At 39.7% G+C, this 26,909-nt stretch overlaps 1 protein-coding gene and 1 long non-coding RNA gene across 5 annotated transcripts in view; one reads left to right on the top strand and one right to left on the bottom strand.

The window, feature by feature from the left end:
• PDLIM3 (PDZ and LIM domain 3) overlaps nt 1–4,070 on the top strand; it is a 34,009-nt gene extending 29,939 nt beyond the window's left edge. For all 4 annotated transcript variants that reach the window (XM_055276595.1, XM_055276594.1, XM_055276592.1 and 1 more), the window contains 2 exons: nt 1,011–1,122; nt 3,099–4,070. In XM_055276595.1, the coding sequence (XP_055132570.1) occupies nt 1,011–1,122; nt 3,099–3,288 (302 nt within the window). In that variant the 3' untranslated portion in view covers nt 3,289–4,070. The remainder of the gene's footprint in view (nt 1–1,010; nt 1,123–3,098) is intronic.
• Nucleotides 1–26,909, bottom strand: part of LOC129481329 (uncharacterized) — a 30,440-nt gene that overhangs the window by 1,751 nt on the left and 1,780 nt on the right. Inside the window, exons 2-3 of the long non-coding RNA XR_008657351.2 lie at nt 22,295–22,398; nt 20,751–20,897 (exon numbers count right to left, since the gene is read on the bottom strand). This is a non-coding gene — a long non-coding RNA (uncharacterized lncRNA). The remainder of the gene's footprint in view (nt 1–20,750; nt 20,898–22,294; nt 22,399–26,909) is intronic.

Below are 26,909 nucleotides of genomic sequence, written 5' to 3'. Positions count from 1 at the left end.
TTTTTTTTTGAGATGGAGTCTTGCTCTGTCGCCCAGGCTAGAGTGAGTGGCGCGATCTTGGCTCACTGCAACCTCTGCCTCCTGGGTTCAAGCAATTCTCCTGCCTCAGCCTCCCGAGTAGCTGGGATCACAGGCATCCGCCACCGCGCCTGGCTAATTTTTGTATTTTTAGTAGAGATGGGGTTTTATCTCTTGGCCAGGCTGGTCTCAAACTCCTGACCTCGTGATCCACCTGCCTCCACCTCCCAGAGTGCTGGGATTACAGGCGTGAGCCACTGCGCCCAGCCTGTATGCCAGCATTTATCTTATTCACAATTGCCCAAAGAGGGAAAACACCCAATGTCCATTGACTGATGAATGGATAAGCAAAATGTAGTATACACATACAATGAAATATTATTCAGTCTTCAAAGGAATTAAATTCTGACACACGGTGCACCATGAATGAACTTTGAAAACATTATGTGAAGTGAAAGAAGCCAGACATAAAGAGGCAAATGTTGTATGATTCCATTCATTCGAGAGATCAGAACAGGCAAATCCAAGAGACACAACGTAAAACAGAAGTTACCAGGGGTTCTGAGCAGGAGCGCGGGGAGTTACTGTTTCGTGGGTACAGAGTTTCTGTGAGGTGAACAAATAGTTCTGGAGGTGGATATTGACAGTGCTCGCACAACATTTTGAATGTACCTAATGTCACTGAATTGCACCCGTAAACATGGTGAAAATGGTAAATTTTATGTATATTCTGCCACAGTAAAAAATAATAATGCCCTCTGCTCCTCTGAGCGTTTCCTCCAACCACAACAACAAAATAAATGTTTTCACTGATTCCATTCTGTAATGCCCTATTTCAGAACAGCGTCCCTTATGATTGCATCAGTCCTGCTCCTTTCGGAATGAGGGTGCAGATGCAACTTAAGGTTAAAGTGCACACTTTAAAATAGAAGCCAAGCACAAGCTGCAGCCAGCTGTTCCCTAGCCATAAATGGAAACGCTTTGTTTTTCAGATGACCGTCCGGCTGGAACGCGGAGTGTGAGAGCTCCGGTGACGAAAGTCCATGGCGGTTCAGGCGGGGCACAGAGGATGCCGCTCTGTGACAAATGTGGGAGTGGCATAGTGTAAGTTTCATTTTTAACCCTGGAATTTATGATACAGCTTGGCGACAGTTCACTTCTTCCACTTTAAGACTATAGACTAAAGGCGACTATGAAAACCAAATTTCTATTCATCAACTTGAAACGTTAAGGTCCCCAACATTTAGCACATAGTGACTGTCACTCCTTAGATATACCTCCAAATTGTCACATCATATGAATCAGCAATTTTGACTTATAATTTCAGATAGAGTCTCATGAAAAGAAAGTGCCCCAAATGTATGTTGAAAAGTCACGTCTAAGAATCATGACTTCACTTTAAACTCCCCCACCCCGTTAATGTATAGTCTTTAGTAAATGCATACATGAACTATGTGTACATTTAGTATACATAGTATCCTCCTCTGTATAAACACAGGGAAACAAATACAGGCAACATGAGGATGTTGCTTAAAATACATTATCCTTACCCAGTGTAAGTTACACAAATGTTGAAACAAAATATTGAAAAACTGTCAGCTTCCATTACAAGGGAACTTTTATTTATTTAGAGACAGAGCCTTGCTCTGTCACCCAGACTGGAATGCAGTGGTGCAATCTTGGCTCACTGCAACCTCTGCCTCCCAGGTTCAAGTGATTCTCCTGCCTCAGCCTCCCCAGTAGCTGGGATTACAGGGACCCACCACCACACCTGGCTAATTTTTGTCTTTTTGGTAGAGAGGGGGTTTCACCATGTTGGCCAGGCTGGTCTCAAACTCCTGACCTCAGGTGATTCACCCGCCTCGGCCTCCCAAAATGCTGGGATTACAGGTGTGAGCCACAGTGCCCGGCAGGGACCTTATGTTTAAATAGCCACACTTGCTAGTTCAGGATCAAGTCAACCAAGATAATTCTAACATCTCCACGGCATTCGTGCCATGTGGCCACGTCCCCATTCCCTTATTCCATTCCCCTGCCATGAACTCACACACTGAAGTGTCCTCTGTCGGGTTAGCCAGGATACATCCCAAGAGGGCAGTGGGGGATAAGCCTGGTTAGGGCAAAAGGAGGAACGTGAGACCAAAAGGTCAAAGCAGGGCAGGGAGCTCGGAGCAGAGAGGCCCTCAGTAAAATACAACAGTGCCTGACGTTACCAGAAGCAATCATTGTGCCTAAGTTGGAATAAACTGTTCACAGTAGAAGCCAGTCCACCCACCCCAAAGGAATTCCATCTCTGCTCTTTTATCTTTTTTTTTTTTTGTTTTGTTTTGTTTTGTTTTGAGACAGTCTCGCTCTGTCGCCCAGGCTGGAGTGCAGTGGCGCAATCTCGGCTCACTGCAACCTCCGCCTCCCAGGTTCACACCATTCTCCTGCCTCAGCCTCCTGAGTAGCTGGGACTACAGGCGCCTGCCACCACGCCTGGCTAATTTTTTTGTATTTTTTTAGTACAGATGGGGTTTCACCATGTTAGCCAGGATGGACTCGATCTCCTGACCTTGTGATCCGCCTGCCTTGGCCTCCCAAAGTGCTGGGATTACCGGCGTGAGCCACCACCCCCGGCCGTCTTTGATCTGTTTTCTCTTGCTCCATTGAATAGAGGCTGGACCACCAGACGGAAAGCAATCAGAGAGACTCTCCATTGGGTAGACAACCACCCGCATCAAAAGCAGAATCTTTTGCAGAGGGGTTGGTCTTGTCCCCATCATGTCTCCCGCTTCAAAGAAACGATGGGGAAAGATCATGAAGTAGGATCCTACAAATTTTCTATAAAGTACTTGTTTGAAAATCTGAAAAATAGTCACACGTCAACATCAGAGAGAAACATGGGATGGTTTATTGTGGATATCCTAGATCTCCATGACAATTACATACAGCTTCACGGCTGTGCCTGCTTTCACAGCTGGAGGCCATTCTTTCCTGACTGAAATAGAGAACACCTGCCTTCTCTGTTGGGTTCTCTCCTTTGTCTCATATTTTTGCTCTGTGGTTTCTTAACTTGAGCTCGTTTTCTTCCCCAACAGCGGTGCTGTGGTGAAGGCGCGGGATAAGTACCGGCACCCTGAGTGCTTCGTGTGTGCTGACTGCAACCTCAACCTCAAGCAAAAGGGCTACTTCTTCATAGAAGGGGAGCTGTACTGCGAAACCCACGCAAGAGCCCGCACGAAGCCCCCAGAGGGCTATGACACGGTCACCCTGTATCCCAAAGCTTAAGTCTCTGCAGGCGCGGCACGCACGCACGCACCCACGCGCACTTACACAAGAAGACATTCACGGCTTTGGGCAGAAGGATTGTGCAGATTGTCAACTCCAAATCTAAAGTCAAGGCTTTAGACCTTTATCCTATTGTTTATTGAGGAAAAAGAATGGGAGGCAAATGCCTGCTATGTGAAAAAAACATACACTTAGCTATGTTTTGCAAGTCTTTTTGTCTTTGGGGCTAGCAATAATGGTATTTAAAGCAATAATTTTTTGTATGTCATACTCCACAATTTACATGTATATTACAGCCATCAAACACATGAACATCAAGATATTTGAAGGAGTCCAATTGTCTTTCCTTGAGAAGTTGATTTTGCAATTGTGGTAAATACCAAATAACAATCTTGTATTCTAACATAATCTGCAGTTGTCTGTATCTGTTTTAACTATTACAGTGCATGTTAGGGAGAAATTCCCTGAATTTCTTTAGTTTTGTATTCAAACAATTATGCCACTGGATGCAACAAACATAATAAATACATAAAAGATTTAAAAAATACCGAATGAAGTGGCATTCATTGAATTCAAATAAAATCAACATTTCAATGAGAGAACCCAATCGTATCTGAACATGTACACTAACAAATATTTTAAGATAAATGTGGCTTCTTCAGGTTTTATAACTCATTACTCTTTCTTGTGAGCACAAAATTTCTGATGATAGGGGAAGCGTTGAAATTTGCTACTTAAAGCTAGTTCAGTCTCTTTCAAATTAAAAGTTTCACTTGCTTGAACAGTCTCTTTCAATTTAAATATCTCTTTCAGATCAATATTCAGTCAAATTGAATGTTCAAAGTCCATCACTGCTGTTTCTTAGGCTCAATGGTTCACCACCCCCTCCTGTTCCCAAGATGGCATCTCCAGGAAGAAACAATTTAGGGGACTTCCTAAGGAAGGCAGCGGGTGCTGGTCTCCTGGGGTCCTGCTTGTATCCACTGTTGAAATCCTTGGTTTCACTTGTGATCTGCGGTCTGTTTTCTTGACATAGTTAGGGCCAGGCAATAATCCCACCTCCACTATCACCTCCAAAACTCTCAGCTCAGCTTTCCTGGAGTCATGGATCCTCTGTGTGAGACACGCACTCTGCTCGGCCCTGGCGCAGGCAGCCTACCTTGCAGGCTCTGCATGGCGTTACCTTGCCTCTCACCCACTGCCATCGCCCCATGGCAATGCCGCTGACTTGCATCTCTCACCTACTTTCCATGTCCCCCACTGGGGACATACAGGAACTTCTGAAACTGTCCCCTCAGGTTCAAACCATGGGGAACCAGCAGGGTGGGGACCCTCAGACCCTTTGTCTCACCACCTTGTGTCACATGGTCATCTCTACTCCCCCCCCACCCCGCCCCTGCAGCTGCTGCCTTCTGGCCTGGAACAAGTGTTCTCCTCCCATAAGGTCCCAAATGGGACACAAGTTTTATTGCTCTGGGATTCCCCCAAACTTAACTGACTCTGACCCTGACCTGTTCAGGATTTTGAGAGGAGCCAAAACACGTGCCTGGCCCCTGTAGGCATTTGACATTGCAACTCCTGTGCCAACACATGCATTCACTAACAGAGCTATTAAAAAAATAAAACAGACATTTGAGATCAAAGAAATGAATGTATCCAAAATACATGTTTGTTCAACAGTCATTTTCAAACATTTTGTTCTGGGAAGGATATAAACTTAAAAGTTTAGAAAGCAAATGAATGATAACTGACTTCGAAAACCTGAGAAAGTTAAAACTCAAAGTAGCAATGGAGAAAGCCATAAACCAACCCAGTTTACTCTCTAGAATCTTAAAAAGGCATGGCAATGGGCAGCACCTGGCATTTCTGGACCTGAGGATGAAGGTGCGACGACCATAAGGAAAGCTGAGTAGAAGCTGTTTCAGAAGCACTTAATCCCTAGAGCAGGGGTCCCCAGCCCCCGCTGTGGCCTCATACCGGTCTGTGGCCTTTTAGCAACCAGGCCACACAGCAGGAGGTGAGCGGCCGGCTGGCGAGCAAAGCTTCATCTATATTTACAGCCACTCTGCACTGCTCGCATTACCACCTGAGCTCCACCTCCTGTCGGATCAGAGGCAGCACTAGATTCTCAGAGGAGCGTGAACCCTATCGGGAGCTGCACACGTGAGGGATCTAAACTGTGCACTCCTTATGAGAATCGAATGCCTGATGATCTGTCACTGTCTCCATCACCCCTAGATGGGACCATCTAGTTGCAGGAAAACAAGCACAGTACAATCCCACTGATTGTACATTATGGTGAGTTATATAATTATTTCATTATATATTACATAGAAATAAAATGCACAATAAACGTAATGCACTTGAATCATCCCCAAACCATCCCCTACTTCCCCCATCTGTGGAAAATTCTCTTCCATGAAACTGGTCCCTCGTACCACTTTAAAAGGTTAGGGACCTCTGCCCGACAGGCTCCCCCTGCTAGGTACTATCTGGAAAAGGTAAAACAGAGCATCTCCCAATTGGAAGATGGAAGCACAGTTGATGGTAGGTGTACCATACTGCAAAGAGGGTAAATTAACAACGAAAGATTCAGCCAGGCACAGTGGCTCATGCCTGTAATCCCAGCACTTTGGGAGGCCAAGGTGGGTGGATCATGAGGTCAGGAGTTCAAGACTAGCCTGGCCAAGATGGTGAGGCCCCATCTCTACTAAAAATACAAAAAAAATCAGCCAGGCCTGGTGGCGGGCACCTGTAATCCCAGCTACTCGGGAGGCTGAGGCAGAGAATTGCTTGAACCCTGGAGGTGGAGGTTGCAATGAGCCGAGAGCATGCCACTGCTCTCCGGCCTGGGCGACAGAGGGAGACTCCGTCTCAAAAAAAAGAAAAAAAAAAAAAAAATGAAAGATACATGAGAAAAGTGTACGTTAGACATTATATTGTACGTGCATCTACATTGTTAGATATTAGACAGCATTTTCCTTAAATTTATATTTTATATATTTTATGTTGTAGAATACATAATAAACTGCTTAAGTTCAAATGTTTAATAAGAAACTTTTTATAGTAACAAAACGTAGTATGTTCTAATCTGAAATTTGGGAGAGATACGGCTTAAATTTGACAATTTAGACTGTGTAAGGCAGGTCCTAAAATTGCATGCTCATTACTTTGAAGAAAAGTTATTCTTTTGACAATTAAATATCGAAATTTAAACATGTAGAGGAATTACATACAGAATTAAACAGAAATGAATACTAAGTAAAAAGTATTTTTTAATATATAAGATACATAATTAAAACAGCAATGTCGAAATGGAAAAAAAAAACTCTAAAAATGCACACAAATGCAAAAGCAATCTTTCCCCCATGCTAGCATTTTGTTTTGCAATAATGAATTCACTCCAGGAATCCTATATGGAAATTCATGCCATGAAAAATAATGCCAACCAGTTTTGATTTAGCTCACAGAAAAACATTTTCTTAGAAAACAGACTAGCCACTGTGCTTAGATTTATAAGCTTATGAAAGCTAAAAATGATTAAGAATTGGGTGCCTATGAACTTTGGATTCATTATTAACTAAATTGCTATATTTTCCAGAGTAAACATAATATAGAGCTACTCCACTGTCTGACAATAGGGAGACTGATTGAATGAAAACAATTCTAGTTATCGCACATTTTTGCACCTGTGTAAGCAGCATAAAGTAAAGCTTAATGGTTAATGTGAGCCACAAACAGTTTACCCATCTCTACAGATGATAAAGCTTGCCAATTGCCCAGCATGGGAACACTCCAAGCTAAGTAGCATGGAGCTTTACATTTCTTCTATCAACAATTTTAGTTGCAAAAGTTTGCCAAGTTGTCCTTTGAACAGATCTGATTTCTGTCCTAAGAAAAACTGCTACTTGTAACCATTACTCTCTATTATCGTGTCGTGGTGACCTAATGTTCTTTTTAAAATTCATGCTGTTCCAGTTGTATCTTAAGCATAAAAAAAGAAAACTGAAGAAAGAATGAAGGCATTCAGATAATTCAAGTAAATAAACCATTTGCCTGACCTATATGATTATTTCAAGATAATTCTCTCAGGTGTCTATTCCTTTTGGAGAGCACTCAATAAATATTTATTGAGCACCTATGAAGTAAAAGATGTTGAAGGCTACACATAACAAAATAGATTTTTAAATATTTATCTATATTCACAAATAGACTTTTTGGTTTTTTTTTTTGAGATGGAGTTTCGCTCTTGTCGCCCTGGCTGGAGTGCAATGGCATGATCTCACCTCACTGCAACCTCAGCCTCCCGAGTAGCTGGGATTATAGGCATGTGCCACCACACCTGGCTAATTTTTGTATTTTTAGTAGAGACGGGGTTTCACCATGTTGGCCAGCCTGGTTTCGAACTCCTGACCTCAGGTGATCCTCCCACCTTGGCCTCCTAAAGTGCTGGGATTACAGGCATGAACCACTACACCCGGCACCTTTTTGTTTGTTTGAGACAGAGTCTCACTCTGTCATCCAGGCTGGAGTGCAGTGGTATGATCTCATCTCACTGCAAACTCTGCCTCTTGGTGAGATCTCAGCTCCCTGCAACCTCTGCTTGTTGGGCTCATGCAATTCTCCTGTCTCAGCCTCCTGAGCAGCTGGGACTACAGACATGTGCCACCAAGCCCAGCTAATTTTTGTATTTTTAGCAGAGATGGTTGTTTCACCATGCTGGCCAGGCTGGTCTCAAACCCCTGACCTCAGGTGATCCACCTCCTTCAGCCTTCCAAAGTGCTGGGATTACAGGCGTGAGCCACCGCGCCTGGCCTACAAATTGACCTTTTAAAGCTAATTCGAATGTTATGTGTGATTGATTTGAAAACAAAGTACCTATAAGAAGTGGTTATCTCATTGAAATTACTTTCTTTCAGATTTCTCAGTAATATTATCAATCATTCATTCATTAAAAAAACAACAACAAACAAACAAAAAAAAACAAACATAAAATTAGGCCAGGCACGGTGGCTCACGCCTGTAATCCCAGCACTTTGGGAGGCCGAGGCGGGCGGATCACGAGGTCAGGAGATGGAGACCATCCTGGCTAACACGGTGAAACCCCGTCTCTATTAAAAATACAAAAAAATTAGCCGGGCGTGGTGGCGGGAACCTGTAGTCCCAGCTACTTGGGAGGCTGAGGCAGGAGAATGGCGTGAACCCAGGAGGCAGAGCTTGCAGTGAGCCAAGATCGCGCCACTGCACTCCAGACTGGGCGACAGAGCAAGACTCCGTCTCAAAAAATAAATAAAAAATAAAAAACTCATAAAATTAGATATTAACATTAGCTTAAGTATGCAGAGAATGTCCAAGAAATATCACCGTGTCATAATTTATGAAAACTCAAAGCACAATTCCATTATCCAAATTATTCAAAAAATAATACAATATCGAAAATCTAGTTGCTACTACATCGTTAAGTATCGCAATTGCATAAATAGATTTTAAATTAAGATTATATTAAATACCAAATGTTTACTTTAGGATGAAAATTACTCCATTCATGTATTTCTTTGATTATTCATCTTGTGAAATAGTATACACAGGTTATCCATTTCTGCACCAAGAGCAAAACTACGTTGTAAGTTCGAGAACTACCTCTCAGGAGGCCAAATTCCTATTCCACCTCATTTTCTGAGGTATATGAGCTGAAAAGCACAAGTGTGTGTAACCAGTGGGTACACGCACCAAGGTGGGCACATATCTGTGGTCCATTCAAGCACTGAGGATATGTAACAGTGTCACATGCAGGAGCCTGCGCTGTGTGCAATTATGCCCCAGGCACCACTTCCTTTCATGTTGCTCAGCCCACCTCTTCTTACATCTGGGGCCCCAGTGACTGCTCTCTGAGTTCCCCAAGCTCCCAGCCATCCCCCTTCTAGAGCACTGCTTCATCCTGCAGACCTTTTATTCCTCTTCATGAATATACTTGATCCTGATGGCAATTCCTCCGATTAATGCTTACTCTGCCAGCTAATCCAATAGACTAAAGCATGCTAATAAGTACTAATAATTTTCTTTTTTTTTTTTTTGAGATGGAGTCTCACTCTGTCACCCAGGCTGGAGTGCAGTGGCTCGATCTCTGCTCACTGCAACCTCTGCCTCCCTGGTTCAAGTGATTCTCCTGCCTCAGCCTCCCGAGTAGCTGGGATTACAGGCACGCACCACTACGCACAGCTAATTTGTGTATTTTTAGTAGAGACGGGATTTCACCATGTTGGTCAGATTGGTCTCGAACTCCTGACCTCAGCTGATCCACCCACCTCGGCCTCCCACAGTGCTGGGATTACAGGCATGAACCACCGCACTCGGCCTAATAATTTTCTATTGCTCTCATTTATGTCAGATACTTGTATTTTGTTCCAGAGACAGTCCTTTCATGGAGAAGAATGTCTTCAATGGTAGGAATTCTAGATAATTAGTTGGGTGGTGGCAGGCCATTAGGTGGCTCTCAAATGACCTCATTATTATGAACAGGAACACAATTAATCACAGGTTCAATACGCAATTCAGCTATTTGACTTTACTCTGTTTAACCTTCCAGATGACACCGGAAATTGATATCCTTTTCTGAATAATGCAAGTTATTTCAACACACGGAAGACTAGAAAGCATGTGGTAATACACGTGTATAAATGTGTCATCCCAGGTGGAAACACTCCAAATGTACGTCCTCATGATGGCTTGGTAACAATAGCATGTTATAATATGTGCACTCCAGTGTATACTCATAATGTTCACAGCTATCAAGAAGTGCAGCTTTGGAACTCAGCACAGCAACTGGCACCTCACTCCGGTTAACAACAGTCAATTGCTATGGATCACACCTGAAGATTCAAGCTGGCTCATCCATTATAACGTAGTTAGGACAGGTTTTGAGAGTTATTTGATCAAATAACAATTCAATTCCATTTTTTAAAACTTTTTATTAAAACATAACATACATGCAGAAAAGCGCACACACACTGAGTATGCTTGCAGCACAGCACATTTACTCACGAAGTGAATAAACCCCTGTAACTGCCAAGTGTTGAAGAAATAGAAGACAGCTAGCTCTCCAACCCCCTTCCTTCCTCTCCCTTTTATTAACATCCCATCATCTCCAAAGTTTTCCACTATCCTAACTTCTAACACCATAAACTAGCATTGCCCGGTTTTGAACTTTATATTTTTAATAAATATTTATATTTTTATAAATATTTTTTATATTTTATATTTAAATATTTATATTTATTCTGTGACAGTTCCTTACACACACACTTACGCTTTCCATTGCTCTTCATTCCTTTCTGCATGTCTGCATTTCCATCCTCCTTTAAAACTCCCTTTAGTAGTTCTTTTTTTTTTTTTTGAGACGGACCTCCAGGTTGGAGTGCAGTGGCGCGATCTTGGCTCACTGCAAACTCCGCCTCCCGGGTTCACGCCATTCTCCTGCCTCGGCCTGCCAAGTAGCTGGGACTACAGGCGCCCACCACCACGCCCGGCTAATTTTTTGTATTTTTAGTAGAGACCGGGTTTCACTGTGTTAACCAGGATGGTCTCGATCTCCTGACCTTGTGACCCGCCCGCCTCGGCCTCCCAAAGTGCTGGGATTACAGGCGTGAGCCACCGCGCCCGGTAACTTTAGTTGTTCTTTAGTGCAGACCTGCAGGTCACAGACCTTCTCTATTCTATTTCTGAAAAATGTTCATTTCAGTTTCATTCATGTAGAATATTGAAATCAGTAAAGCATACTAGGTTTACAATTTATTTTTCTTTGTGTTCTCTTATTGTTCTAAAATATACATAACATGAAATTTACCATTTTTAAGTATATGATTCAATGGCATTAATGACATTCATGATGTTGTGCAACCATCACCAATATCCATTTCCAGAACTTTTTCATCATCCCCAAACAGAAACTCTGTGCCCATTAAACAATAACTCCCCAGTCCCCTCTACTTTCAGTCCCTGGTAATCTCTATTGTACACTATGACTGTGACCATGCCTACTTGAGTACCTCGTATAAGTGGAATCGAACAGTATTTGTCCTTTTGTGTCTGCTTTCTTTCACTTAGCAGAGTGTTTTCAAGTTTTATCTATGTTACAGCATGTGTCAGAATTTCACTCCTTTTTAAGGTTGAATAGTATTTCATTATATATATAATACATATATATACATATATACATATATACATATATATTATATATAATATATATATACACATATATGTATATATGTATATATGTATTATATATATACATATATGTATATATGTATATATAATATTATATGTATAATATATATAATATATAATACATATTATATATAATATATATAATATATATTATATATATTTTATATATATATATGCCGTATGTTTTAATACATTAATTCATCAATGGAATTTTAGCTTTTTTCCCACGTTCTAACCATTTTGAACACTGGTGTGCACACTAGTTATTTTAGCATCTTGACTTTCAAAGATCGTAATACTAATGATGACTAAATTGTCACCAAAGATTGTAAAAAAAAATGCAAATATAATGATCCTTTGCATTTTGCACACACGTCACAATTTCAACTTCACAATCTATGAATGGAGCTGCTGTTTGGGGAATATAAAGACAAAAATTCCACCAACTGAACTTAGTTTTAAGGAAACCCGTTGTTGGGAGAGGGGTTCTACAGCCAAAGATTTACCTATGAATCACCACGTATGGAAAATTACTTTTCCAAAGAAGAACCGGACAAGTAGATGACCTTCTGATGTCACATTTCCCCTAATTCCTAAGTATTCTGTGAGGGAGAGAATGTGTTCACGCCGCCAATGTGTCGAGATCAATGAGAGGTGCTCAATGAGGAAAGAACACTTGGTGGAATGTGGGTTGCCAATTACAAATCTCTGGATAAAATAGAAAATGTGACCATGTCTCCACTTGAGACCCCTAGTTAGTCAACAGATCGGGGCAGGGTAGAAAGACAAGTGTAATTATTTCAGTCTACTAGAAGAGCAAGAAAAAACGCCTTGGGGTCTATATTTATGCTTATTAACTACTAAAACTAAAATGAATTAGTGTTTGTCAGGCAAAGAAAACTGAAAAATCGGGAATTACACTCCATAACTGCCACAGTGGGTTTCTTCTTCTTTTTTTTATCAATATAATGTAAGCAAAATAATTGGAGAAATAAAAAGAAATGAATTTATTATAAAATAATGTATATTTTAATATTTATGTATGTCAGCATAGCTATAATAGAAGATAATAGGAATTAATCATTGTTAATGCAGTAGCTATAAATGCAGACTAATGTGAGTGCATTATATTGGCTCCTCAGACACCTAAGAAGTGTTGCTTTTGGTGACTTCATTACATTTAGAAAAGTTGTGAACAAACAAAGTTTGTTCAAACAATCTATTTACGTGGCAGTTGGAGTCATAACACCTTCTATTTATATTAAACATTACAAAATCATTTTGCATTTTGCAAGCAAAATAGACTAGTTTTTATAATCATGTAACTATAAACAGGTTTTTCACCTACATGAATATCTGGCAAGACCATTGAATGTGCAAGCAATGCAGGAGAATTCTTTTTTTTTTTTTTTTTTTTTTTTGAGACATGGTCTCATTCTGTCACTCAGGCTGGAGTGCAGGGGCACAATCACAGCTCACTGTGCAGCCTCAACCTCATAGGCTCAACTGATCCTCTCACCTCAGCCTCCCGTGTAGCTGGGACTACAGGCATGTGCCACCATGACTGGCTAATGTTTTTATTTTGTTGTAGAGATAAAGCCTTGCTGTGTTGCCAGGGCTGGTCCCAAGGAATCCTCCCACTTCAGCCTTCCAAAGTGCTGGGATTACAGTCATGAGCCACCGCATCTGGTCAATACAGGAGAATTCCTCAATATGTAGGACTGTTTGGCACATTACAGATCGTTTGATATCCCTGGTCCGATTGCACTAAATCCCAATAGACTTCCCACCCCTGTAACAGCCATAACATAGAGGCAAATAATCCTCTGAAGTGTATTGCCGTCACTGAGAACTGCTTGTCCTTGAAGGTGATTAGATGGAATTTTTCTAGATAAGGAAGTGATCTGATGATGGCTCCTCAGGGCAATAGTAAGGGGTTAAGGGAAGAAGACCAGGGCACACATGTATGAAAATGTAATTTGTATGCTTCCACAAGTGGTAGGGACCTAGGCCTACCATATACCTGAAACCCAAAGATGGCAAGACCCTGAATAAGGATGTCTTTGTAGTTATTTAAGAATTCCATTTCCAGGTTTGCCATAGAGTGAGTGAGCCAAACTTGGAAATGGAATTCCTGGAAATAACTAAAAATATTAATTGTGGAGCCACTTGACTTTAAATTGTCCTTGATCCTGGGCAAGAAACACTGAAAGCAGCAGACACAATGTCTGAAGATCGGCACAGAGCCCTTTACCCAGTCACCTGGATGTGTAAGCCTGAGTTTTGTTTAGACATGAACCTAAAAGTTTCCCCTTACTTGTCATTTTGCACCTAGATTGGGAACTGCGTATGGATCTCTTGTTAAGCTAAGAAAAGTGAAGAAAAGCCTAAAACTACAGCATGTCACTGTGTTTGATAAAGCATGGCGGTCTGTCTCAAAAAATGTTATTTTGAGAATTCCTAGTCTTGTGTTCCTTTACAAGGAACAGAAAACAGATAGGCAGGCTAGAAAGCTGGACAACAGATTTAGCAGAACTTCTAATCATTTTAGGTGGAAAACGCATTTGTGGATGGGTGAATTATTTGGGTCCAGAAGTTAACATTATTGGGTGACATCAACACAAATGGCAGAGTAAGGACCTCTAAAAATTCTCTTCTCCATAGAAGTGACTAGAACAAAAGCACAATTGTCAGAATCAACTTTTTCACACATCTGGAAATTAACCCAAGTCTTGCAATAATCCAGGGAGCATTCAATTAATAAAAACAGCAGAATCTTGGTAAGAACAGTGAGCTCTGAGTGTTTTGTTAGGTTGGTGCAAACATAATTGCAGTTTTCTCATTGTTGGAATTTGCTATTTGATGTTGGAATACATTCTTAAATAAATGTGGTTATGTGATACATCATTTTAATGGGCATTTCTCACTTTACGCTTTTTTGCTACTGACTTATTACTTGCTATCTATTTTAGACTATGGAAATGATGTTAGACAAAAGGCAAATTCAAGCAATTTTTTAAATTCAAGTTCAAAATGGGTCATAAAGGAGCAGAGACAACTCACAACATCAACAATGCATTTGGCCCAGGAACAATGCAGTGGTGGTTCAAGAAGTTTTGTAAAGGAGACGAGAGCTTCGAAGAGGAGGAGCATAGTGGCAGGCTATCAGAAGGTGACAACAATCAATTAAGAGCAATCATCAAAGCTGATCCTCTTACCTACACGAGAAGTCACCAAATAACTCAACGTTGACCATTCTACGGTCTTTCGGCATTTGAAGCAAATTAGAAAGCAAAAAAGAAATGTTTCTAATCTAGTTATAATGACTTAAAATTCACAGTCCAAAACTGTGATTACTTTTGTACCAACCTATTAAGTTCCCCAGTCCTATTTCCTGAGCCCCAGCTCCATGATAGCTTTGAAAACCAAAAGCCCTCATTCGTTATTAAAACCAGTAGCCTACTTTGACAAACTCCACATGGAATAAACTCAAAGAGATCCACACTTAGACACATCATAATCAACCTGTTAAAAGCCAAAGACAAAAGACAGAATCTTGGAAGATCAAGAGAGAAGCAACTCATAATGTACAAAGGATCCTGAATGAGAGTAAGAGCTGATTTCCCATCAAAAACCATGGCGGCAGAGGCAATGGGATAATGTATTCAAAATGCTGAAAGAAAAGGATTGCCAACTTAGGAGTCTATAACCAACAAGCTATCCTTTAGAAATGAAAGTGAAATTAAGACATTCCCAGATAAACAAAAACCAAGAGAATTTGTTGCTAATAGATCTGTCTTGCAAGAAATACTAAAGAGTATATATCCAGTTGAAATAAAGACACTGGACAGTGACTCAAATCCACATTATTAAATAAAACAGCACTGGTAAAGGTACACATAAGTAAATATAAAAAAGAGTGTAAATATACATCCATATAAACACATATATATACACACACATATATATCTATAGTAACCCATTTCTTCTCCTGTGTGACTTAAAAGACAACCACATAAATAGATAATTATAGACTGGGCGTGGTGGCTCAAGCTTGTAGTCCTAGCATTTTGGGAGGCTGAGGTGGGAGGATCACTTGATGCCAGGAGTTTGTAACCAGACTCAATGACATAGTGAGACCCCTGTCCACAAAAAAAAAAAAATTAATTAGCCAGGCGTGATGGCATCTTCTTGTTTCCTAGCTACTTGGGAGGCTGAGGTGGGAGTATTGCTTGAGCTCAAGAGTCAAGGTTGCAGTGAGCTAGGATTGTGCCACTGCACTCCAGCCTGGGCAACAGAACAAGGCCTTGCCCTTTTAATTTGTCCTTTTAAAAAAAGAAATATAAATAAAATATATATAATATAAATAAAATAAATCTACGTTTATATGTGTGTGTATATACACACACACATATATAAATATAAACACACACATATAAACGTAGATTTATTACATGTATCTGCACACACATATATATAAATGTAGATTCATATTATATATATTTAAGGCCAGGTGTAGTGGCTCACATCTATAATTCTAGCACTTTGGGAGGCCAAGGTGGGCAGATAAGCTGAGCTCAGGAGTTCGAGACCAGCCTAGGTAAAATGGTGAAACCCTGTCTCCACTAAAAATACAAAAAATGATCTGGGTGCGGTGGTGGATGCCTGTAATCCCAGCTACTCAAAAGGCTGAGGCACAAGAATCACTTGAGCCCAGGAGGCAGAGGTTGCGGTGAGCCAAGATTGTGCCACTAAACTCCAGCCTGGGTGACAGAGCAAGACTCTGTCTCAAAAAAAAAAAAAAATTAAATTAAATTTTTAAAATAAAAAATATATGTATTATTATATATAAAATAATCTACATTGTAGATGAAATAAATCTTCTATATATAAAATAAATCTATATTGACGGTCACACAAACATAGATGTAGATGTAATTACATAGAAGCGATTTATATAACAATAACAAATAGATGCAATTTGTATAACAATAATAGCATAAAGGAGGTTGCAGAGAACAAAACTATATTGAAGCAAAATTTTGTAGATTATTGAAATTGTTATTAATATGAACTACATTATTATAAATTAAGATGTTAATTATAATCCTCAGGGCAACTACTAAGGGAAAAGATAGATAGATACTTACATACATACATACAGTACATGACTTCCCCAAATTTCCCAAATGTATCTCTCAAGGGAATTAAAATGGTACACCAGAACATATGTATAAACAACACTATTTAACACAAAATAAGGCAGTAATGGAAGGAATGAAAAATTAAAAAGGCATAAGATATAGAAAAACAGCAAATAACAGAACTAAATCCAACTTTATCAAATATTATATTAAATGTAAATGTTTTAAACACTTCAATTAAAAGGCAGAGATTGGCACAATGGATTTATATAACATGATTCAGCTATTTGCTGCCTGTAGGAGACACATTTTAGATTTAAAGACACTAATAAATTGAAAGAAAAAGATGTACCATGCAATGGTAACCAAAAGAGAGCTGGAGGGTTATAATAATACCAGACAAAACAAGTGTTTAGAAAAAAAAAAAGTTACTAAAGACCAAAAAAAGGACATTTTAATGATAAAAGAGTAAATACATCAAAAAGACATAACAATTATAAACATATTGCACCTAACAACAGAGCCCCAAAATAAGTGAAACAAAAACTGACAGACTTGAAGGAAGACAATTCAACAATTATACTTTAAGACTTCAGTACTCCACTTTCAATAATGCAGTGAACAACTAAAGAGATCGACGTGGAAATAGAGAACTTGACCAACTCTACATATCAGCTAGACCCAAAAGACAACTATAGAAAATACCACCCAACAGGCCAGGCATGGTAGCTCATGCCTGTAATCCCAGCACTTTGGGAGGCCAAGGCAGGCAGATCACAAGGTCAAGAGGTCGAGACCATCCTAGCCAACACAGTGAAACCCCATCTCTACTAAAAATACAAAAAAAAATTAGCTAGGCATGGTGGCGTGTGCCTGTAGTCCCAGCTACTCGGGAGGCTGAGGCAGGAGAATCACTTGAACCAGAAGGTGGAGGTTGCAGTGAGCAGAGATCGGGCCACTGCACTCCAGCCTGGCAACAGAGCAAGACTCCATATCAAAAAAACAAAAAAAAATAAGAAAATACCACCCAACAATGACAGAAAACACATTCTTCTCAAGGGCATATGGAATATTCTTCAGAATAGACCATATATTAAACCATGAAACAATATCAATACATTTTTTTAAAAACTGAAATCATATGAGGTATGTTCTACAACCAACCACAATGGAATAAAATTATAAGAACCAAAGGAAATATGGGAAAGTCACAAATATGTGGAAATCAAGCAACACTCTTCTAAAATGGTTATCCACAGTTCAAAGAAGAAATCACAAGGGGAAATAGAAAATTCTTTAAGGTGGATGAAAATAAAACACAACATTCTGAAACTTAAGGGATGCAGCAAAAGCAAAGTTTAAAAAAATAACTTTTAGCTACAAATGCCTACATTAAAAAGAAGAAAGATCTCAAGTCAATAGCTTAATTTTCTGTCTTAAGAAACTAGTAAAAGAAGAGCAAACTAAACCCAAACAAGCAGATGCAGGGAAATAATAAAGAGAGAACACAAATAAAAATAGATAATAGAAAAACTGTGGGGAAAAAAAAAAAAGCTGGTTCTTTTAAAAGATCAGGCCAGGGACCGGGAGCAGTGGCTCACGCCTGTAATCCCAGCACTTTGGGAGGCTGATGCAGGCGGATCACGAGGTCAGGAGATCAAGACCATCCTGGCTAACACGGTGAAACCCCCTCTCTACTAAAAATACAAAAAAAATTAGCCGGGCGTGGTGGCGGGCGCCTGTAGTCCCAGCTACTCGGGAGGCTGAGGCAGGAGAATGGCGTGAACCCGGGAGGCGGAGCTTGCAGTGAGCCGAGATCGTGCCACCGCACTCCAGCCTGGGCGACAGACCAAGACTCCATCTCAAAAAAAAAAAAAAGATCAGGCCATTGCAGGTGTGAGCGGTGGCTCAAAGTAATCCCAGCACTTTGGGAGCCCGATGTGGGCGGATCATTGAGGTCAAGACTTTGAAACCAGTCTGGGCAACAGGGTGAAACCTTGTCTCTACTAAAAATACAAAAAAATAGCTAAGCATGGTGGCGCATGCCTGCAGTCCTAACAACATGGGAGACTGAGTCAGGAGAATCATTTGAACCCAGGAGAGGAAGGTTGCAGTGAGCTGATGTCATGCCACTGCACTCCAGCCTGGGCAACAGAGCAAGACTCTGTCTCAGAAAATTAATTAATTAATTAAAATAACTTTAAAAATCAATAAAATAGGTAAACCTTTAGCTAGACTAATGAAGAAGATAAAAAGAGAGAAAACTCAAATTTCCAAAATCAAATATGAAACAGGGGACATTGTTACCAATCTTACAGAAATAGAAAAAAAATGTAAGGAAAACCTTACGAAACAAAATGTGTGTACATCAAAAAATTAGCTAAGTTGGACAAATACCCAGAAAAACACAAATTACCAAAGCTGACTCAAAAGGCAATACAAAATCTGAATAGACCTGTAAGTAAGGAGATTGAAGTAGTAATCAAAAATTTCCCAAGAAGCAAAGCCCAAGACTGATTAATTCTACCAATTGTTTAAGGAATAACTAAGAGCTTCATAAACTTTTGTGTACAATATAAGAAGGATCACTTCTTCACTCATTCTACAAGAACAGTATAACCCTGATACTAAAATCAAGACAAGAGTACCATATGGAAACTACCAAATCCAGCAATAGATTAAGGATTATACATGATAACCAAGTGGAGTTTATCCCAGGGTTACAAGGTTGTTTCAATACATGAGAATTAATCAATGTAATATACCATATTAATAGAATGAAATATAAAAACCACATAACATCTCAGTAGACACAGAGAATTTGATAAAATCCACCACTCTTTCCTATTAAAAACAAACAAAACAAAAAAAACACTCAACAAAATAGGAATACCAGTGTACTTCCTCAAGCTGATGAAGGGCATCTACAAAAATCCCACAACTAACATAAAACTTAATGATGAAAGACTGAAAGCTTTCCCTCTAAGATCAGGAACAAGACAGAGATATCTGCTCTCACCAATCCTATCCAAAATTGTACTTGAAGTTCTACCCAGGGCAATTAGGTAAAAAAGAAATAAGCCCGAGCGCAGTAGCTCACACCTGTAATCCCAGCACTTTGGGAGGCCAAGGTAGGCAAATCACCTTAGGTCAGGAGATCGAGACCAGCCTGGCCAACATGGTGAAACCCTGTCTCTACTAAAAATACAAAAATTAGCCAGGCATGGTGGTGCATGCCTGTAAACCCAGCTACTAGTGAAGCTGAGGCAGGAGAATTGCTTGAATGCGGGAGGTGGAGGTTGCAGTGAGCCAAGATTGTGCTATTGCACTCCAGCCTGGGTGACAAGAGTGAAACTCCATCTCAAAAAATAAATAAATAAATAAATAAATAAACAATACATAAATAAATAAAAGGCATCCATATGGGAATGGAGAAAGTAAAAAGATCTCTACTTACAAATGACAGAATCGTGTATATAGAATATCCTAAAGAATTCACATTAAAAGAACACAACTGGCCAGGCACGGTAGCTCATGCCTGTAATCACGGCACTTTGGGAGGCCGAGGCAGGCGGATCACTTGAGGTTAGGAGTTCGAGACCAGCCTGACCAACATGGTGAAACCCTATCTCTACTAAAAACAGAAAATTAGCTAGGCATGGTGGCACACACCTGTAATCCCAGCTACTTAGGAGGCTGAGGCAGGAGAATCACTTGAACCCAGGAGGTGGAGGTTGTAGTGAGCCAATATTGCGCCACTGTACTCCAGCCTGGGCAACCGGAGCAAAACTCCATCTCAAAAAAAACAAAACAAAACACACACACACACACAACTTATTAGAGCTAATAAATGAATTCCACAAGGCTGTAGAATACACTATCAACATACAAAAAGTCACTTCATAATGAGTAATCTGATATTGAAATTAAGAAATTGGCTTTATGTACAAAGTAACAAGAATAAAATACTTAGGACTAAATTTAAAAAAGAAATGCAATACTTGTACACTAAAACTACAAATCATCATTGAAAGAAATTAATGAATACTTAAATAAATGAAAAGACACACTGTATTCATGTATTACAAGACTTACTATTGTTAGGGTGGCTGTACTCCTAATTTGAGGCACAGATTCGATGGAGTCTCTCTCAAAATTCCAGCTGCCATTTTTGCAGAAATTGACAAGATGACCCTAAAATTCATATGGAAATGCAAGGGATCTAGTAAGAGCCACAACAATCTGGAAAGAGAAGAACAAAATCGGGGATTCATACTTCTAGATTTTAAAACTTACTATGGTAATCAAGACCACCTGGAATTGGCGTAAGGATAAACATATAAATCAATGGAATAGAATACACTCAGAATAAACCCATATAGCAACGGTCAGTTTGTTTTAGACAAGGATGCCAAGACAATCCAATGTGGGAAAGAATAGTCTTTCCAACAAATGGTTATGTGACAACTGAATATCCATATACAAAGGAATAAATTTGGACTCCTATCTCATACAACAAACAAAAATTGCCTCAGAAGGGATTAGAGACCTAAATACAAGAGCTTAAACAATAAAATTCCTAGAAGAAAATACAGAACGTAAATCTTCATTTCCTTAGATTAGGCAATGGTTTCTTAGATATGAAACTAAAAGCACAAGCAAAGAAAATAGTAGATAAATCTGACTTTATGAAAATGCAAAACTTAAATGTGCTTCAATGAACACTGTCAAGAAATTAAAAAGATAACCCACAGCATGGGAGAAAATATTGCAATCCTATATCTGGTAAGGGTCTGGTATCCAGAATTTTAAAACTCTTACAATTTAACAATAAATAACCCAATTTAAAAACAGGCAAAGATTTGAAAATACATTTGTCCAAAGAAGATATACAATTGGCCAATAACCATATGAAAAGATGCTCAACACTATTAGTGATTAGGAAAATACAAATCAAAATCACAATGAGATACTACTTCTCACTCGTTAGGATGGCTATAATTAAAAAGATAATAACAAAAGTTTTCAAAAACGTAGAGAACAAGGAACCCTCACATATTACTGGTAGAAATGTAGAACGGTATACCTGCTTTGGAAAATAGTTTTGCAGTTCCTTAAAATGTTAAACATTGAGTCACTTATATGATCCAATTTTTCATGTCTAGTATATAATAAAGAAAAATGAAAACATATGTCCACACTTGCACACAAATGTTCACAACAGCACGATTCATAATATCCAAACAGTGGAAAGAACATCAAGGTCCATTAACTGATGAATGGATAAACAAAACGTGGCCGATCCATACAGCGGAATATGATTCGGCCATAAAAAGGAACGAAGTACTGATAGATACTACCACATGGATGAACCCTGAAAATAATATGTTAGATTAAAGAATCCAGACACAAAGGCCATATGTTGCATAGCTTCATTCATAGGGAATGTCTAGAATAGGCAAATCCATAGACACTGAAACTAGGTTAGTGGTTGCCTGGGGCTGGGGGGGAAGGTAGGGTGGGGAGTGGCTGCTAAAGGGTACAGGTTTTGGGGGGTAGTGATGAAAACGTTCTGGAATTAGACAGTTGTGATGCTCATACAACCTTATGAATATACTAAAAACCACTACATTACATACCATTAAAAGCTGAATTTTATAGTATGCAAATCGTATCTCAGTAAAATCAGCCAGTCCACGTATTTTATGGTTCCATTAATATCAAACGTCCAGAATAGGCAAATCTGCAGAGACAGAAAATAAATTAATGATTGCCTAGAGCTGGGGGTTTGGGGTGAAATGGGGAATGATAAGTAATGGGTGCAGGGTTTTTTTTGGGATGACGAAAACATTCTCAAGCTGTTTTGTTGTAAGATTGTTCCAAAATCTGTGAATATACTATGAACCATTGAATTACACTTTAAATGGATGAAGTATATCTCATTAAAGCTCTTATTTTTAAAAAGAACACTAATATAAATATGTATGTGTCACTAATCTGTTAAGTATATACATTCCTAAGAACAGAAATGTTTCGGGTCAAATGAAACAACATGGTTAGAAATATTCTTCCTTATTTAGATGTTTTATAAATCCCTTTTCTGGAAATCATTGCTGATATGATATCAATAGCAAACACACAGCTCTTATTATATACTAAGCACTGTTCTAAATGCTTTACATGCATGAACTCATTCACTCTTCACAGCAGCCCTGTGAGGTAGCCACTCTTTGTCTTCCTATTTTACAGATGAGGAAACTGAGACACAGAGGTTATTCAGTTTCTCCTGCAGTAAATGGAGCCAGAATTTGAATCTAGGCAGTCTGGTTTTAGAATCCAGGCTCTTTGCTTTTCACTTAGGATAATCATAAGGTTTTCATGGAACCGCAAAGCTCTCAGTAAGCTTTGTCAAAATTATCTCCTGGATTCCGTTTCAATATAACTTACTTCAGGTATTAGAGCCTAATGGTTACAAAAATGAGCTTTGGACTCAGGCAGAGGTGACATGAATCCCAGCTCTCTACCTTTCAGCTGTAAGAAACAGGGAAATCACGAAATCTCTCCAGACCTCAGTTTCAACAACCCATAAGATTAGGATAATCCTACTTTACAGGGTTGTCGTAAGAATTAAGATAATTCATACAAAAATATCAAACACATCACCTATTAAGTAAAGTGTAAGTAATCCCTTAAGAAACTATTATTACATATAATTTTCACTATTCAATCCCAGATCCAAAATGATGTTCTTCTTTCTTCCCATTATTCTTTGGTACCAAAATCAAGGGTCAACTAAATGAGCACAACTATATCAAGCTGCAACGTTCACAGAACTGGATTCCTATTCCTGCAGATCCCAAGAGAGCTGATATTTCACACTGAAACTGATCAGGTTCGTGGAGCTCACTGGAGCTTTTCTTCATCTGAGGAGGGCAGTTTTAAAAGCCTGATCTCACATGAAACCCAGCTCCACCAAAGACTCACTGACACTACTCTATCTGTTATATCCAATGGTAATTTCAAGGCAATTCTTAATTCTTTAAGGATTTAGAAGACTAACAGAATTAAAGTCGATTCGGAGTAATATTTCCAGCTACTGACACATTATTTCTAATCCTTACAACAACTTTGCCAAATAAATATTTTACAGATGAGGGAAAGTTTCAGAGAGTTGGATTTTTGTACAGGGCCAAACAAGTAGAAGGAAAAAAGCATGTAAACTCACCAATATTCACTAGTAATAAGTAATATGGTTTGGAAATCTTTACACCTATGAAATTTAAACATTATTAAAATTCCACCTGTCTATTGTATGGTTTTATTTTTATCACTGATAAGTTATAGTCCATGTTTGTTCTCTTTAGAATAAAAATCATTTCTTCCATGAGTGCTAGCAAAAGCAGTGTGGAATAATAAAAATACTAAGTAATACTGTCACTAAGAAGGTTGTCATGAAGAGAGCTCTGGATAAGGACTTGAAATGCAGGCGCAGCTCGGCCATCTGCAGAATGAGGAGGGGGGACAGGATGATCTCTGAGACCTCTAATACTCAAATCATCAATGATCTGTTTTTGACATTGTCTTCACCTCTGTCAACTAGGCTGGCCATTCCATTTAGTGAGGGCACACTGTCAATGTGGCCAGGTTCTTGGTGCAATTTAGAAGTTTCTTTCTGTTCCATGGTCATAAATGCCACCTCTAACTCATGCGTGGCTCACAACAGAAGTTAAGCAAGGAGCATGCATTTATCATTGCAAATTAATTAGCTCCATTGGAAGTACATATTAATGGTATCTTTATATAGCAAGGGAAACATGCTATTATTATTAATGTAAAACAGGTGGCCTGAGGCAGTGCAGCTCTTTAAGTGTCTAAAAACTAGAAGGCAGTTTGGCATCAAAAAGAAAGGGGCTCTCCTAACTTTTAAAGTCAGATAAAAAAGGAAAAAGAAAAAAAGGGGCTCATGTGCTACAAGTTGAATTAAAGACTCCTCAGTCTGGAAGAGGCTACAGAGACTACTGCCTTTGATAGACTCAAAGTGATAACACCTACTCACCCGCAGTAAACTTCACAGACAGCACTGATCTGACCTAAGGGCCTTGTTACAGAGAAAGTGTGTTCCCCGTTGCTTCTGTCTCTGTCATCTCTACAAAATGGCCAGACCTTCACACATTCAAAGAGACTGTTAGTCCTCTGTCCTCCTCTTGGTCCAAGTCATGTCTATTACTCAATTCCTATTCTATTACTCTATTCTTCAAGTTCTCTTTCCAACTTATTTTTTTGCACCCAGCCTGTCTTTGCCACCGATTCTTATTCCCAGCCTACAAACATGCTCAAGTACTCCACCCCATCCTAAAAACATCCCTTTCCCTAACACCTGCTCCTGCTCGAGCTACTTTGATATTTCTCTATGTCTAACCCTTTAGCACACCAAACTTGTTAAAGCAACTTCACTCTCTCAGTAACCCACCATAACACTAAATAAACCCTCTTAAAGCAGCAGTTAACTTCCTAAGAGCCACAGCTGGAGTTTACTTTGTTGGCTTATGGAGCTCATTCTCATATAGATGAAATCAGGTTAAAACTAACACTAAAGGCAACTTAAAGAAGGCTAGAGGGGAGAGGTGTTTGTATTCGGATAAAGCCTTTGAGTTGTGGAAGGAAGGCCCACTACCCACCCAAGACATCCTAAGTCACTAGCACATGGGTCCTCTCTGTGATCCAAACACAATTGCTCAAATTTATTTTTTTCTTTTTTTTTTTTTTTTTTTGACAGAGTCTGTCACCCAGGCTGGAGTGCAGTGGTGCGATCTCGGCTCACTGCAAGCTCCGCCTCCTGGGTTCAAGTGATTCTTCTGCCTCAGCCTCCGGAGTAGCTGGGACTACAGGCGCCTGCCACCACGCCCGGCTAATTCTCTGTATTTTTAGTAGACACGGGGTTTCACCGTGTTAGCCAGGATGGTCTCAGTCTCCTGACCCCGTGATCCGCCCACCTCGGCCTCCCAAAGTGCTGGGATTACAGGCTCGAGCCACCGCGCCCGGCCCCAAATTTCTTGTACCCTATGGGCAATCTGGTCATTTTTTCATGCTACTATAGATTTCATCTATGATTAATAATAGCCTTGTGATATCAGGTTTAAAAAAAGGTCTTATGAAACTGAAAAGCCCAGAAGTATTTTAGTCTGGTAATAAGTTGCTAAGAATAGGTTCCCTAGCTTGTTTTTGTGCAATGCTCTTGACTTTACTCCAGATTGTTAAATCTGCAGCTGTTAGTCAACAGGTGAAGAGGATTCCCTAGGAGGAGCTACTGTTTGTTTGAAGATTTTTGAAATACTGTGACTCACAGCTTTTGTTTAAATTGGTACTTCAGATTTTAATTCCATCCTTTAGCAAATGATCTTCACAATCAAAAAAAGTCAAAAGTTTTTTTCAGGGCAGTTGGTGGACTGACTGACATATGTGGACAGGGAAACCATACCCAGCCCCCTACAGAATATGCTCTACCCTCTATCTGACGTGGGGCCGAGTGAAATAGAAAGTCTCACAAGAAGGAGGTTTTGCAGGTGGAGTGGATGCCACATCAGGAATTGCGAACTTTCAGCTCTAAAGATGTTTATACGGTCTCTCTACTCTTGTAAAATTTAGATTAAACACTGACCTACCCCCTAGAATTGTAATGTGTTATGGGTTGGGGCAGAACCAAAGTTTAGGAATTACGAAGTCTGTTACTGGCCAGTTACAGAGTTTTTTAAAGTTCCCTAACCTTCTCATGTTTTCATATTCCCACATAAATCTGGAAACAACGTTTTTCCTAAAATTCTGCAACTTTCAATACCATGATGTATAAGAAAGAATATATCACCCACAACTTAATTATTGCAGTAATAATTACATTAAGGAAGGAGGAAATTTAGCATCTCCCAGAGTACTTTGGTTCTAGACTTTGTTTCCCTATTTCAAACAGGGTAACGAGTATACATCAGTGTCGCAGGAGCAGGAAGTGTCAGGAGCGCCTGGGCAAGGGGACTCCGCATACTTTTGCCAGGTTTTTGTGGCTATCACTGACCCTTTATTTCCTACATATTGAGAATGTGCGTGCTGTAGAAGATACTGAGTCCTCAGCAGCAGCCAAAGAGGCTGGGGGAAGCTCAGAGGACCGGATCCCCAGCCTTACTGGGGAGAATGGTGTTTTCTCCACTTTGGAAGTCGAAAGGAAATTTCATTGTACTACTCCCCTTGACCTCAGTTAATTCT

The sequence above is a fragment of the Symphalangus syndactylus genome, chromosome 4 (assembly GCF_028878055.3).
Source record: "Symphalangus syndactylus isolate Jambi chromosome 4, NHGRI_mSymSyn1-v2.1_pri, whole genome shotgun sequence".
Lineage (NCBI taxonomy): Eukaryota > Metazoa > Chordata > Mammalia > Primates > Hylobatidae > Symphalangus > Symphalangus syndactylus.
Note: the sequence above shows the minus strand (reverse complement) of the source record. Positions and strands in the feature narration are given on the sequence as shown.